Raw genomic sequence first — 16,387 nt, forward strand, 5'->3', positions numbered from 1 at the left:
AGAATAGACTCAGAGAGAGTGTACATAGATTTTTAAATGTAAATTAATAAAATAATGACCAAAGGACACAATATTTACAAGCATGCATTATCCACTGCTTCTAAAAGTGGAATATGTGAAACTTCAGTGTATTTATATTTATCAGTAAACAGAGCCCAGATTTTGGAATGTAAGAGAAATCAAGCTAATACAAAATATGGCATAGAACAAGAAAATGTTAAAATTTCTGATTACTGTATAGATGGAAAAGACACATCTCCTGGTTCCCACAGTCCTTTGCAGTATTAATATATGGTTGATTGAGGGCAACTGGTCACCCACTTCTTGGGTGTCCTAAAATATTTTTCAGCCCAGGCTAGTGCCCACAATGTTGATACATTCATCTGAAGGTTTGATAATATGTCTGTAATCACTGATGCCAAAGGTTCACTAATACTCTGATGTATTATTCCATGGACAGAGTGACAGCTTGGTCATTAATTTGGAAAAAAGTAGAGAATGGAAAGAATTAGTAACAGATAATCATGAGAACTTAAAGAATTTTAGTTTTGGCAATTAACTTACCAAAATTCTTAGTGTGAAAAATGCACTGTTTGTTAATTTGTTTACCCCAAAGTAATATACAGTACAGGTATGCAGAAGCCAATTATTAATTATTTTGCTTTATATAACTTAGATTACAGAGTATTAAAATGATCATCATTAATATTAAGATTTTATTAAATGTAGTGATTATAAATGTTCTGCTCAGCTAAACTTGTAAATTTATTAACAAAAAAATAGTGAAACTCTCTAGTATGTTTAGAAGGAGCAATTTGTTATGTAAAATTTATTTTCTGTGTTTTGCTTTACAATTGTTTTATGTTCCTTATCTTTCCATTACAGGTACTTCTAGGAACTGGTTGAAGTTAATTTTACACTGTGTAATAACAGCTTTGTGAAATGCACAGAAGAATATTTTACCACTTGCTAGAATAGATAATGAGTGAAGTAGGCCAGTACACATCTCTCAGGTAACAGTGAGAGAAATGTAAAGTAACACTTTAAAATTCCTCTAGCACTCCTTTTGCCCCACCTACATGCAACTTCAGCTGGTACAGGGTGAGTCAAAATTATGTTAACACTAATGGTACTGCTATGTATATACTTGTATACAATTTTTGTAGACAATTTATGTACCACATATGTTGAACATGATGGCGAACAGGTTGAGACATTCCTGTAAACCATCTTTCACATCTGAAGTGTGTTTTGTGAATAAATTGTTTCCACCATTCAAATGTTAACATAATTTTGACTCACCCTGTACTACCACTGCTACTACTTTAACAATTCTCAGCTGTGAAGGTCTTTTTTGTTAGAAATAATGCAACTTTTAAAACCATTTTAGCATTTTATTAATCATACCAAGAAGATCCTAAAGCAGGACAACTAGGCTCTGCAACGTTTAGTTAACTTAGAGCAGGTTTCATTTCTGTTTGTGTTTAAGTTTATCCACTGTTAAGTAAATGTCACTGCACTATTTTAGCAGACATCTCCCTTTTATAACATTCTTATGCATATTTAATAAGGTAGTGCTCTAAATTTTGTGCACAGAACATTTCAATTAAAGCAGTTATACTCAGACACAGAGCTCATAATTAAACATGGGTCCCTGAAGTTGTGAGGCAGAAGCATTAACTATATAAGTAGAGTACTTAAACTTTTTTTTTACTCAGAATTGCCTTTTTGGCATATGTGGGTAAACACGATCAGTATTTTTTCTTATTGTTCCTATTAAAATAATTCCAAGTGAGCATATCTTTGCATTCCTGTTAGTTCAGCAAATTAAATGTAAAGTATTGATGTAATAATTTTTATTTTGTTTGTTTATTGAGTTTGAAAAATAACTCCTCTGTTGCAGTGTGCTGTTGCTTCTTCATGACACATTTATTTTGTTGCTAGAAAAGTTGGAGGGAGAGAGACTGAATGTGGCTGAAGTAACTCAATCGGAGATTGCACAGAAACAAAAGCTTCAGACTGTTTTAGAGAAAATCAACGACACACTCAAGGTGTCCACCAGGAGCATCAAATGGAATGTGGACTGTAAGTTTTACATTGTTGCTTTTCATATTTAAAAGATTTTAAATGAGACACTTGTTTTCATAAAGATGATTCCCTGAAAACTATAGAGTAATTACTTTCCCAAGTTGTATTCCTAGACAGTGCAATTAACTGATTGGCATGTTTGAATAATTTAATGATGTTTTATAACTAAATAATGGTTGTTATATATTGCTGTTTAAGCTCTTTAACTGATATTGTAGTATTTTCATGTTTTCACCAGCTATTTTACAGAAATATATTGTGCTTAATATATGTAAAATTTTTAACCACCTTGCTATAGAAGCATTGCAGTAGAACAGCCCTGAATTTCTACAAGGCAGTTATATTGAACATAAGATAAAAGACAAAATGCCCCCTGAAGTTTTTGCAAGAGTAGTTGTTACATTTTCTAGTTTCAGGCATAATCTGATAAATGAGTCTTAACGCATGTGCACAACTCAATAAAACCACATGCTTCTGTGGTATAATTGTGAGCATCAGCTGGACACAGTTTCAGTTTGAAGATCACTGTTATAAAAAGAAAGCAATTTCTACTTGACAGATACCACAGGAGACGTGCTGTGTGCTTCAGTGAAGAAAAAGTCAAACTGTCATGGTTTCAAATCATGATATGCCTTTTGCTACTCGATACTCAGATGGTCAATGAGCTTTGGCAGAAGTTTGAAAAAATCAACCTATAAAAAGCAAAGGGGTTACCAGTGCATAACTGACATACTTCACACTTCAGCTTAATTATTTTTGATGTTTTGATTTTTTTTTAATTTCTGTGAAACCCTGGATATGACTCACATGTATCTGTCACCTAATTGGCATCAAATTCCACATACACACTTCATTTTTTGGGTGTTCAGCCCATTTTGGGATTCCACTTTACTGTATATTCTTTGGGCTTTAACTTGACTGACCTACATGGTTGTCCTAACCATTGCATTTTTGCCAGGAAACACCACCTCCAAGAATAGAATGGCATCCCTACCATAAGTATGCTGCTTGTGACAAAAACACGTAAGGATCATTGAGGAAGTTTGTCCCCTCCACCTTGCAAATGTCTTCCTTTAGTGGTTATCTTTACATCATATCATAGGGAATAAGCCCAAAACCACATAGAGGAATTTATATTGCTTATATACATATTCACGATATACAGCTCATCATCAAAGATAAGAGTATCATGTTCTACACTGACACCGGGATTGAATAACTTCATCCACATATTTAGTACCAGCATCACTAGAACTGCCCAATACAATGTAGACTCTAATCCCAAATTTGTGACACTTGGCTATTCTTGAATTTGCATTAGAAGCAATAATCAGATACTACAGTAGTATAGGACTAAAAGAGAATTAGTCATTTCTCTTCCCGAGTCAAAGGTTCACATTTTGGCTGGTGTCTTAGACCATTGTGCAGGCTTTCACGTGGATGCATAAAAGTGTGATTGGACTCCTTGGTCCTTGGATTGGCAGACTATAAAATAGTTAGAAAATTAACTGTTCTTGTCACCACACAAAGCTAAAAAGTCACATATGTCAAAATTATCTGTTAGAATAGAGACTGCTAGGTCTGGTAGGTAGAGTCTCGATCACCACTGTGGACCTCACCCACTGTAATCAAACTGGACAGAGTCCTCTTCTTTAATGATAAAGATTTACAAATCCAGAGAACCCCTTGTAGTCACAGTAGCCCAAGACAGTAAGTTGTATAGTCATCCCCATTGTACAATCCAGATGCATTCAAAAGGTTCCCTTGATGACACTTGATGTCCTTCCTACTGCCTGACTTTGGTTAATTTGAGTTATGATGGAATATATTTAATTATATTATTCTGTTAATCTCTTATATATATTTCTCTTCTGGTTCGTCCTGCTTCCACTTCAAAACCGGTCCCGCTCACATGCAGCCGACACGGCATTTCTCAATTCCTATTCGTCGTCTTCCATGTCATGCACTATACTGGCCTGCTGAGCGTAATACATCCAACAAGTACTCGAGGTGCTGCCACAACGGTAAAGTAGCTTTACCACCCTTGCGGGAGCCACCCGTGTCTTTACAACAGCTTCTTACACAGCAAACATCAGAAGCTAAAAAGTATCGTGAACACATTTGAGAATACATCCCTTTTCTAGCGTTTGCTTCCATGGGTGCACAGATAACTCAACCTCCTGGCCACGGACCATACTGTTTTAAAATACACGGGCAAATTTATCACCAAATCTCTCCACTATACGCTAACACTTCTACCTCTCCAGGATATGGACAGTTGTATGTTTTTGACACAGCGCAAGTTACTAAAGTACGCTTAAAAATAAAGCAAATTCTGCATGCAGTGAAAATGTACTTCTCCAGCTAGATTCCATGCTCAGAACCATCAACCCCTTCGCTAAATCATACAAACACATGCATGAAATCGCTCAGTCCAATCCAACAGCATCTGTACGAATGGTTTTCAAGGAAACCCCATGGCAGGATTTACGACGATACAATGCCTCGACATGTCACACCGATATTGCAGCGATTTTCGTCGGAGAAGATGGCGAAACGCCTGCCGAAAGGGACATTTGCATCTATCCCATAGGCAACTCCTGTAAACAGATTTCCACGCTCAATATGAATTGCGATCCTATGGTTTACCCACTTTTATTCCCTTATGGAGACATTGGCTGGCACAAAGACTTACAACATGTTCCCGATAAAAGAACCGCCAAGTGAATAAGGCTTACTCAATGCCAATTTTACGCATACAGATTATCAATGAGGAATACATTTAGTATTTTGCACTTCAGCGGCAAACTATTCCAACAGTACGTCGTAGATGCGTATGTTAAAACAGAGGGTGTGCATCTCAACTATCTCAGATTACATCAACAAGATCTGCGCGTCGAACTATCAGACGGACTGCAAGCAAACGCTGAAAATAACAACGTTCGTGTAGGCAAAATGATCATATTACCATCCACATTTCCAGGAAGTCCAAGATACATGCAACAAAACTATCAGGATGCCATGGCCATAGTACGTAAATTCGGAAAGCCTGATTTATTTATCACTTTCACATGTAATCCTGCTTGGCCGGAAATTCTATATGCACACTGCGTCTTTAAAGAAGTATTTATTTCTTCTTGATTTCTGAATTCCTTTCTCACAGTTTTCCGTTCCTATTCTTACACCGCCCTCTAGTACTCTGGTACTTAATAATCTGATTCTTATTATATTTAATATTAAATTGCTTGTTTTATTGTACCATGACCCATTGTCAGACCCTATCTGATATTGACGGAAAGTCATTCTCCATGGCCTGAACAGGCTGTTCATTTTCGTCATCACCACTGGTGCAACCATCTTAATCCTGCTGGCATATTTCAGGGAGTTACAGTGACAGTTCAGCACCTCTGTTTACTATAGTGTTCAACACATATAACCTCAGTAAAGAAACTGGACTCTTATACTTGACATTTGTTTAGCAATCTACTGTTTGAGGATGTTGATTAACATGCACAACCCAAAGAAATTTAGTACTTGGATTCAGATCAGGCTTTGATCCCAATCACACTTCTCATTTAATATCTGTATTATTTTCCATGTAATTTCTGAAGTCTTCTTTTAGGACTACAGACTCATTAGAAGGTAACTTTTAAAGCACTATAACAGTTGCTTCTAAAAAGGCCAAACACTTTGAACAGGTGTTATGTACAAATTAATAGATAACAATGTTTCCTCTCTTGAAACTTGATTTGTGTAAAGTATCCTGACCATCAGTTCAACGTGGTGGGGCTTTTTTAGTAATACTGCACCTACACTAAAACCACTCTTGATTAAGAAGTCTTGTTTTAGAGGCCTTAAACTGAACAGATGTGAGACTATTTATATCTAGTTATTACTGTTCCAGCACATATGTAATATCAGGCTCCATTCCTACTAATGAAGTAACCTTGCAGGTTACTTAATGCTAAGTTGAAATTTCAACTCCTAGACAGCAGATTCCATTTATAGAATTTCTTTATAAAATTCTTCTAGTTTAGTTTCAGGGTCCTTTTTAAAGAACTTATTTTAAATTAAACATTACGTAAATGACATTTATGCCACATTTGTTAATCCCATTCATATTCTTTAAACTTTTGTTCCAGTCTGTTTTTAATTTCTTTTTCAGTTTGCTGTGAAGAATTCAATTATCTTGGTTCTGGAATAAATCTGGTATCTCTGAGCTGTAACTTCTCTAATGTCTTCTTGTTCAGCCTGTGCATAATGTTCAATATTTGGTGAACTCTGGACCATGAGTAATGGCTTACATTGACTCCCATTGTACATCATGGAAAGGAAGATGCTTAAGTCCATAATATTGGGTGATGGGCTAATAGCAGATAGCATTCATTTTTTGCTGTACATGCACTTAAGTTGCCAAAAAACACAAAATGATCACATTAAGTTAAAAAGAAGTTTACTTTATATATATGTATATATATTTACAACCACAATACAATTGCAGCATTTTCATAAATAAATACACAGATCAACATAAACAAAGTAATGGACAAAACAAAACCCCAGGGAAATCAGATTAATTCCTCTGAAATAAATTTGTCCTATTAATAAGGAACTAATCCCTTCACTGTTCAGTGAAACTCATTCAATGTCAAAACTTCACATACACACCATATTATCACATGGGGATCCTTCCCATGGCTGCAATAGTTTATGTAAATTAAGGGTTGTTGCAATATTGTTTCATATTATATCAGTAGTTCAGAGGATTCATGCTTTCTGTTGTTTACATTTTGACATGGAGAGATTAACAAAATATTGCAGTGCAGTTTCCAATGTGATAGTGTTACCCTGTCAACGTGCACCCCAGCAATTTCTTAGTGTCTTGAAGTCCAATATTTTAATAAATTACTTCATCCCAGCTTCTTTGATGTATTGTTATGCACATTATAAGGTAGTTAGGCCATTTTGAACATATTGAGAGAATTCCAAAGCACCAGATACAGAGCAGCTTAAAGTAATGACACTGGCCAGGTTAGGTGTTATAATGAGCCAAAATGTCACAAAGGGTGTACTTTCCCTTTAGGAGTTGGGAAATATTAAAAAAATTGCTTTGATGATACTTAGGGGTAATCTATTTGAAAATAGTTTTAGTTCGTTCATTCATTCCAAGCTTCATGTTGGGAAAAGCACTCTGTCCACATTTTCTGCATTCACCCAAAGAAAAATGATTTAAGATAGAACACAGACTATTTCTTGGACTTAGAATTTTTTGATGGTCACATTCAGAGCTCTGCAATTTTTTCCATCAACCTGTACTTATTTTTAAAATACATTTGCTTGTTGGATGATGTCACAGTGTTTTTGCAATTTTGTCGAAAGCAATCTACTTCAAAACCAAATAAGAAATAATAATTCTGTTCATGGGCAGCTTCATGAACAGCTGTCTATTGCAATCAACTCATAATTAAAGTTGTGTGTGCTATTATATATCCTGTAATTTTTTTATATGTAGGATGCTCCTGGGAGTTATATATTCCAAGTAAATAAAATAGCGAGCAAAAAAAATTGAAACTTTTTCTTTATTGATAGGAAAAAGAATTTCAGGTTTTCTTTAATCGTGTTACCAGTTGTAATGTCCTGTAATGAAGTTAAGGTTGCTAGGATCAGCAATTACCAATATGTGAATAGTGTTTAGAAAATGAGGATAGTGAAGGCAATTTTCATTCCAATGAAAATATTGATGGCTCAGGTTTACATCCAATTTTTGGGATGCTTGTTTTTGTGAGCATGTGTTTGCCTTTATGTGAGCAATTTAATTTCAGTGCTTAGGTAATGAGCCCCCATTTCCTCACTATGCATGAAATAGTTTCATGTTATCCATTTATTAATATTGTTTGCAGTTTTGGTTTCCATATTTCAGAGAGAGAGAAAGTCAAGAGGAAAGCAATTACCCTTATTCTGGGACTGTGAGATATGAGCTACAAAGAAGGACTGGAGGACCTGAATCTTTTCAGTTCAAGTAAATGAAGATTAAGAGCTGACATGAATGAAGTGTTCATAATTATGAAGCAAATTAGTGCAGTGGATCCAACGTCTCACTCCTACAGTGAGTTTTTCAACAAGAAAAAGTAGACATGAAAACTTGTTAAGGATAAATGTTACATTAACACAGAGACCTATAGATATCTGGAATACCAAGGTTACCAAGTAGATTGATAGAAAGTGAACCCGAGTGAATATTGTTTTGGAAAAAATCAGTAAATGTAATTGATAAGCTTTGCAGAGCTAAATGGTTTGTTCTTATCAAACCTTTTCTAATGTTAGATTTAGATCTGATCAAAGTTTAATAAAAGAAGACTAAGAGACTGAGCCATTCATTTTTGCTGCACCTTAGTTTTGCTTTTTAAATAATCCTCAATACCTTTACATATCATAGCATAACAATCCTCTTTAATAAAACCCCTGTGTGCGTCCAGTGTCCATGTGTGTGTGTCTTCTGGTGAAGTGCACATGCATGGGGCACGGTGCGATGCTTCAAAGCAGATGCTTCAAAGGCCGCCTGACGCGTCACACAAGACAGAGAGGGCGGGACCTATAAAATATCGCGCCGCCGATCCAATCGGATTTCGGTAAATGAGGTAAGACCTAACACATAAAACACGAAAAATCCAATCGGGTACTGAGACGCGGAGACCAGCTTCCCCATTGTTGTGCAAGTGTTCACTCTGAGGATGTCAGATTTGCGATTAAGAAGCTTGGCCCGGGAAAGTGTAAATGTGAGTCGTTGAAGGGGTTTTCCTAAATATACGAATTTTCATGATATTACAATACAATGACTTTTAAAAGTAGATTTATTTTCGCGCACATTAAATCAGTTGCTGGGGAGAATCTGCTTATTGCCCATTGTTGTGACAGAAAACTAAACGCATATTACGGACAGCAAAGCCAGTATTACTGTCAGAAAAAATTACAGGCATTTTACAGAAAAAATTTAATGAGGTAAAAGATCCCTTGCCATTTAATATAGACTGTTCCTACTAATGTTTATGGACTACTGTTCTAGCGCCCGTTATTGTAACGGGCTTAATGTCTAGTCTAAAATAATACTGGACTCTGTCACAGGCCAACACCACAAAAAACCTTCATGTCATTTTAAGATTATTCACAGCTCACTTATAGGAGGGCCAACTTAGAACTACCAGTTAACTAATACAAAAGTCTTTGGGATGTTAGAGGAGCACAGGAGAACCTACAGAAAAGCCCACACTTGCACAGACAGTGTCCAGAACCCTGCAGCCATGAGACACAAGCAGTTACCACTGCAGCACATTATGGACAATTTTAAGAAAATGTTTAACCTATATTTACTGCTTTATCATCTTTTAGATTTTCTGAATGGAGTAATTGTGAAATTAAATTCTGATGGAGGTTGTCAGCAGGAAATTGTTAAGGCAGAAATGAAGAAGCTTTTCAACAGATTAATAATTTACAATATGTAGGCATGGATAATTGACACCATGATTGAAAAAATAAAATAAACAAAATAATAGCTGCACCATCAAACAGTACAGTCTCCACATGGCCTTATTAAACAGAGCAATGTGCATCCCACAGGTTTGCAAAGGTCAACATTACAACTCAGAGTCTACAAATGATTAACTCTCATAGTCTAGCTTTGAAAAGCTTCCTTTCATCAGTGCCAATATATATATATATATATATATATATATATATATATATATATATATATATATATATATATATATATATATATATTATAATATTTGAACAATTTTGTTAAAGTTAATTATTAAATGCATATCAAATTCTGAACTTTCAATAACTACAGTATGTAGCAAAAAGAGACAAATATCATTTTTTTTTATTTAACACTGCATGTAACACTACATTAGTTACAGGAGTCCCATACTGCACAGCCTGCCAATAGTAGGAATACTTTGTTAGTCTCGGTATTTAAATTATGGCTGAAGATTTGTTATTTTAGCATAGTGTACTAAATACTGTAAATGCTGTTCACATTGCCTGTTTAATAACTAATTGTGTCTTTGTAAGCCTTTCCCTTTCTGTCTTAATTTCAGTGATTTGCAGGTCCAGTGCCCACCATAATGTTTCAGACAAAGATACATTTTTCCTTGATTTACAGTAACTCTCTGCTCCACAGTTTAAAATTACAAATCAAACAATTCAGATATGCTTAAAGTGCACATTGCAGGCCTTCATTTAAGGGTATTTGCCTGTGTTTCAGTCACACCATATAGAAATGACAACACTTTTTATACATGGTCTCCCCATTCCAGGGCACAATAATGTTTGGGACATTGGTATCACAGGTGTTTGCGATTACTCAGTTGTGTTTGATTGCTTCATTAGTGCAGGCATAAGATATCTACGCTTGCTTCTATGTCTGGAGTATGTAGTTGCCACTGTCTAACAAGACATTTGCCAATGAAAGTCAAAGAAAAGATTATGAGGCTGAAAACAAGAATAAGACCATTAGAGACATCTGTAAAACCTTAGGATTACCTAAATCAACTGTCTGGAATATCATTAGGAAAAAAGGACACACTGGTGAGCTCAGTAATTGCAAAGGGACTGATAACAGAAGAATCCTCATTATGTTAAAGAAAAAGCCCCAAATGCCTGTCCTTCAGATCAGAAACAGTCTTCAGGAGGCAGACGCAGATGTATCAGAGACGAATATCTGCAGAAGACTTCATGAACAGAAATACAGAGACCACACTACAAGATGCAAACCACTAGTTAGTCACAAGAACAAGATGGCCAGATTACTGTTTGCAAAAAAATACTTGAAAGAGCCTATTGAATTCTGGATATATGTCCTGTGGACAGATGACACAAAGATGAATCTCTATCTAGGATCTTTCATTGTCATTCCAGCATCCATAGGCAGCAACAAAATTCAGTACCCAGGTCCCGGTAATTAAACAGTGCCCACTATAGCCCCTTAACTTAATAAAGGTAACACAGGTAAGCACAATAAATTTAAATGAACTAACAATACATAAAATAAAGTAAGATAACTATAGCTAAAAGAAATATTTTTGCAGTATCCCCCGTAATTAGCAGCAATTAAAAAAGGTATCAGCAAATAGTTTAGTTCATGAGACTACTGAAATAAAGTGCAAAGTGTAGTACAAGTCACACAGAGTGTACAGTCAGATTTTATAATGTTGTATTCATTAGTCTAATACAGTAGTATCCAAGAAGAAGCTGTTCCTCAACCTGGTAGTTGGGAGCATGCGGTAACAGCGTGTTGCCGCACCCACAGCATGATGAATCATGTGGATTGGGACCTGAGTGCAGCGGGTGACACCTCAGCATCACACTGAAACAGTGTGAGTTTTTTTTTTTTTTTTTTTTTTTTTTTTGTGCAGTGGCTGGAGCGCCAGTCCTGCCACCAACCCCCAAGTTTTCTATGCAAGTACTAGCCTGTAAGCTACACAATTTCCTGTATGACAAGAGAGGGGCAAACAGTCCATGTGCAGGATAAGAGACATCTTTTATAATGGAGGAGACTTTACTTTTGCACCCGCTGGTGTAAATGTCCTCGATAGTGGGTAGGCTACTGCCAATGATCTTCTGTGCAGACTTAACCACCCGTTGCAGTGCCTGTCTGTCTGGGGCAGAGCAACTGTTGTACTACACTGTAATACAGGAGGTAAGAATGCTATCTAACACACACCTGTAAATGGAGGTCAAAATAGAGAGGCACAGACCAGCCTGCTTCAGCTTCCTCAAGAAGTAGAGGTGTTGGTGAGCTTTCTGTACTAGACAGGCTATATTGTAACTCCAAGAGAGTTCAATTGTAATATGCACCCCCAAATATTTGAAGCAGTTGGCAATTTCATCCTCTCCTTAATTGATGTAAAGGGGGATAGATTGGAGAGTAGCAGTCTGCTGAAAGTCCACAATCATTTTTTGACATTGATGCTAAGGTTGTTGTCCTTACACCAAGCCTTCTATTTATGAATGATGGCAAGAACAAAGTGTGGAGAAGAAAAGGAACTTCCCAAGATCCAAAACATACCACCTCATCTGTTAAACATGGTGTTGGGGTGTTATGACTTGGGCATGTGCGGCTGCATAGGTACTGATACACTTATATTCATTGATGACAGCAGTTGCACAATTTAATTCTGAGGTGTAATGAAACATCTTATCTGCTCAAGTTTGAGCAAATGCATCCAAACCCAATGGACAGTGCTTCATCCTACAACAAGATAATGATCCCAAACATACTGTTATGGCAACAAAGGAGTTTTTCAAAACTAAAAAATAGAAAATTCTTGATTGGCCAAGCCAGTCACTTAATTTAAATCCAATAGAGCATGCCTTCAATATGCTGAAGAGAAAGCTTAACAGGACAAGTTCCTGTAAAAAGCAGGAGTTGAAGATGGCTGAATTAGAGGCTAGGCAGTGCATCACCAGAGAAGACACTCAGCACTTGGTAATGTGTATGATTCTCTGACTTCAAGCAGTCATTGCATGCAAGTGGTATACAACAAAGTACTAAATATAACTGCAATATACCTGCCATTGATATGTTCCAAACATTATCGTCCCCAGAAATGGGGGGACCATGTAGAAAGTGTTGTCATTACATGCTGTGACTGAAATATATGCAATGTATGCTAATCCCCCTAAATTGAGGTCTTTAATCACGTCTGAATTGTTTGATTTGTAATTTGAAACTGTGGAGCAGAGGGATAAATCATGAAAAAAAAAATGTCTTTGTTCCAAACCTTTATGGAGGGCACTGCTGCTGGAGCCTGCTATTGGCCGGAGATACCAATCCTGGATTGGATGCCACTCAGTCACATTGCATACACACACATACTCTGTGGACAAGCTTAAAGTCCCTTATCATCCTGACACCCATATGCTTGGTCTTTAGAAGATAACCAGAATATTTGGAAGAATTCACTATGGTAGGAAGAATATGTGGACATCACACATGCAAGGTCCAGATGAGGATCTAAACCCTTGTCTCATTAAGACATATTCGGCTAACCACTCTGCGCTACCCTTATTTCATAAAAAAAAAAAAAAAACTACATTGTGCGAGTATACCCAGAGCCACACAGTATATATACATGTATTAATATTTATTTTTGCTTTGCGCCCTCCCCCATTGTAAGCTATCGTCTATGGGGGAGAAGTGAAAGTTTTAGATTCGTCAAAAATTTCAATATCCGGTTTTTGACAGATCTCGAAGTTTTAGGGTCCCGATACCAAAAACATCAATATCATGATGATGGGTGTGTGTTTGTGTGTCACAGTTTCATGAGGATGGTCTAGACTTGAAATGGCTGGATGGAAAAATACTAAACTTGACACTTAAGCATGTTATGAGATGATGATGTGCAGATTAGATTTTGAGTCAAATCATGCAAGAGAAAGAGGCACTCTAGAGGAACCCTCAAAGTAATTCTGCAATTAATTATGAATTCTTCTCGTCAATTGCTTTCATAATTGCCTATTTAATGATTAGAAAGATCACCATCAGTGTGGTAAATAATTACTGAAATGTTATAGAATAGTTCAGGTAACCTGATTCCTTGACCTCAAAGCCTAATTTTATAATATACAATTCTGAAACCAACTTACAGTAATTTACAATAAAATTATCCAGTTTTCTGACCAGTTTTCTATTTTACTAAATAACAGAATCCTACACTGAAATTTTATCTTCAGTTATAATTTTATTTGGAAGAAATTAAACCCAAAATTATTATTTTTTTAATTTATGCAATTGTGACACTGCCCACACCTAATACTGTGACACTACTTTTTAGTCAGCAGAGACTGAGCATCTGGAAAGATAGATGGTGGAAATGGCAAAAAAAATTCTGTAAGAGAACTAGTTTCAGTCATCTACATTCTTGAGCTTGTGCAAAAGGTAATCTTTTAGCAGGGCAATGATATCAGAAACAAGGTCAAAGGTTCTGGGTCGACAGAATAGAAAAGGGCCAAGGCCTGTAAAAACCCACAAAACAGATCTTACCCAGGGTATACCTGCCTCTGAAAAATGGGAGGCTTAAGGCCCAACCAGGCCTCAAACAGGAAATAAGCCTTAAGGTTAAAAAAAGAAGCAAATCTCTTGCAAATGTCTCACTGGGAGAAAACTGTAACTCTAGCATAGATAAGTCTAGGAATCTTTATAAAATTAATATTTATTAATGAAAAGTAAAAGACGGCAGAGTACTCAAAAAAGCAACAAAAAAGTTACCTAAAAAGGCAATAATAACAGTAACTAAGTTCCAATATGTAAATCACAAGCAGAGCAAAAAATGTTTAAAAAGAAAAAAAAAACAAAAACAGTAAGCACAAACAACCAGATCCGCAACTACAATGTCCTGTAATGGCACAGTGATACTCCTGAACAGCCTATAATAAATGTGCAGAGCAAATTTGCATGGACAAATGGGCAAAAACCACTCCCAAACAGAGTGCGAAGTTTGAACATACATAACTATAAAAGACTATAAAAAAAAGCTGTTATTGTTGAGTTTTTATGCAATCAGAGCATTTTCTTTTTCGTTATTTTGCTCTTGGTAAGATAAAAAAAAATAACATTTTGAATTTCACTGCTTTAATATAGAAATATCATAGAAAACAAAAATTCAGTGTAGGATTTCTTATGCACTAAAATGACACAGTGTTTCAAGGGTCTGAAGGCACCGTGATTCAGAGTTGTGGAACTTATCCTGGCATAATGGGTGTAGATTGATTGGCAAAAACGGCAAATGTTTCCATTTAAAATTAAATCTACAACACAAAAGAGTGCACACAATGTGAAGAAGTCTGAGTACTTTCCCAGTCCACTGTATAATAAATTATTGCTTGTCTTGCATTTAACAATTTTTCTGCCTCTTACTTTTCTTATAATCATGAAAAATGCTAATTTAAACATGTAACAAAATATATACATAGAGTAACATTAAAGTGCCTGTACAGGCAATATAGTCCTCAATACACTGAGTTCAGTAGATACTGTAAGTTCTAGAACATTCTCAATTCATTTCATGGCTTACTAGGATTAGACAAAAGGCTGAAAACGGACCTGGACAAAACTGTAGTCCATTATAAGGACCACTATCACTCTCACACACACACACTCACACATCCCTCACAATTTGCAATTGCCAATTAACATAAATTAAATAATAATTATAAATGTTATTTCCTTGTTTTCTTGAGCATGTCTGGCATTTGCAGTTTTCATGAAACGAGTCTTGCAAAGCTATTCAATTTTGACAAATTTTTGGGAATAACAGAAGTGAAAGGCAAACTTTACAACAGCGAGTGACTGTTATGAATATCAGGCGAATGTGGCATTCTGATAGTAAATTATAGGGTGACCAGGTTTTCAAAGTCCCAAACCTGGACACTTCTTGTAGCATGTATGCCCACACATAAAGCCCATCATCATTTGTTTAATGCTTGCTTTATCTCATCATCATCATCAGAGAGGATCTGCATGATGATGGTGTTTTGAGTTTGTTTTAGTGTGAAGTTAATACATGTACTGGGTGTTTATTTGCTGCATGCCTAATGTCACAGGATACTTCATTGCATGTTATACTTTTACAGATAGGAGGATCACTAAACTTGTTAGAAATTAAAGCATCTGGGCTGAGGTCGTGATGCGCTAATTCTCTTCTGCTTGCCCTGAGAGGCTGGGAAGACTGGACTTACCTCTCTAGACTTGCAGATGGAGGACTGTCATTCTGTGCAGGCTCAAGCAGCTCATGACAGCAACTTTCTTACCTGTGCACACAGTTTGCTGGTGTTTTATTAGCCTATATTGCGTATTTGTTTGCCATCAGTAGCAGCTAAAAAGAGGAAAAATGTACAAGTTAGTGTAACTGTTGTCAGGGTAAAATTGAAACAGTAAGCTAATTCGTAGTGAAAGTTTCACAGAATGTTCCTCCATTCTAAGATAGGTGAAGTTGCAAGTTAGCCAATGCTTTTCAATGAGAAATTTTATAACTGTGTATGGTTCAATCTGTTCATGGCATTTCAGCAAAATGGAACTGTCTTGACAAATGTCCATGAAGAATAAGTATACCACATTCCAAGAAAATTGTTTTATGAAGACAGACAGACTTGGCCTATCGCAATAGGTGCTTTACAGAATACAGTAATCCCTCGCTATATCGCGCTTCGCCTTTCGCGGCTTCACTCCATCGCGGATTTTATATGTAAGCATATTTAAATATATATCGCGGATTTTTTGCTGCTTCGCGGGTTTCTG

At 36.2% G+C, this 16,387-nt stretch overlaps 1 protein-coding gene across 1 annotated transcript in view; it reads left to right on the forward strand.

The window, feature by feature from the left end:
- The window catches only part of parvaa (parvin, alpha a), a 199,033-nt gene that overhangs the window by 90,727 nt on the left and 91,919 nt on the right, over window positions 1-16,387 (forward strand). Inside the window, exon 5 of the mRNA XM_028793917.2 lies at window positions 1,945-2,085. Coding sequence (XP_028649750.1) covers window positions 1,945-2,085 — 141 coding nt within the window. The remainder of the gene's footprint in view (window positions 1-1,944; window positions 2,086-16,387) is intronic.

This window comes from Erpetoichthys calabaricus, chromosome 2, assembly GCF_900747795.2.
Source record: "Erpetoichthys calabaricus chromosome 2, fErpCal1.3, whole genome shotgun sequence".
Lineage (NCBI taxonomy): Eukaryota > Metazoa > Chordata > Cladistia > Polypteriformes > Polypteridae > Erpetoichthys > Erpetoichthys calabaricus.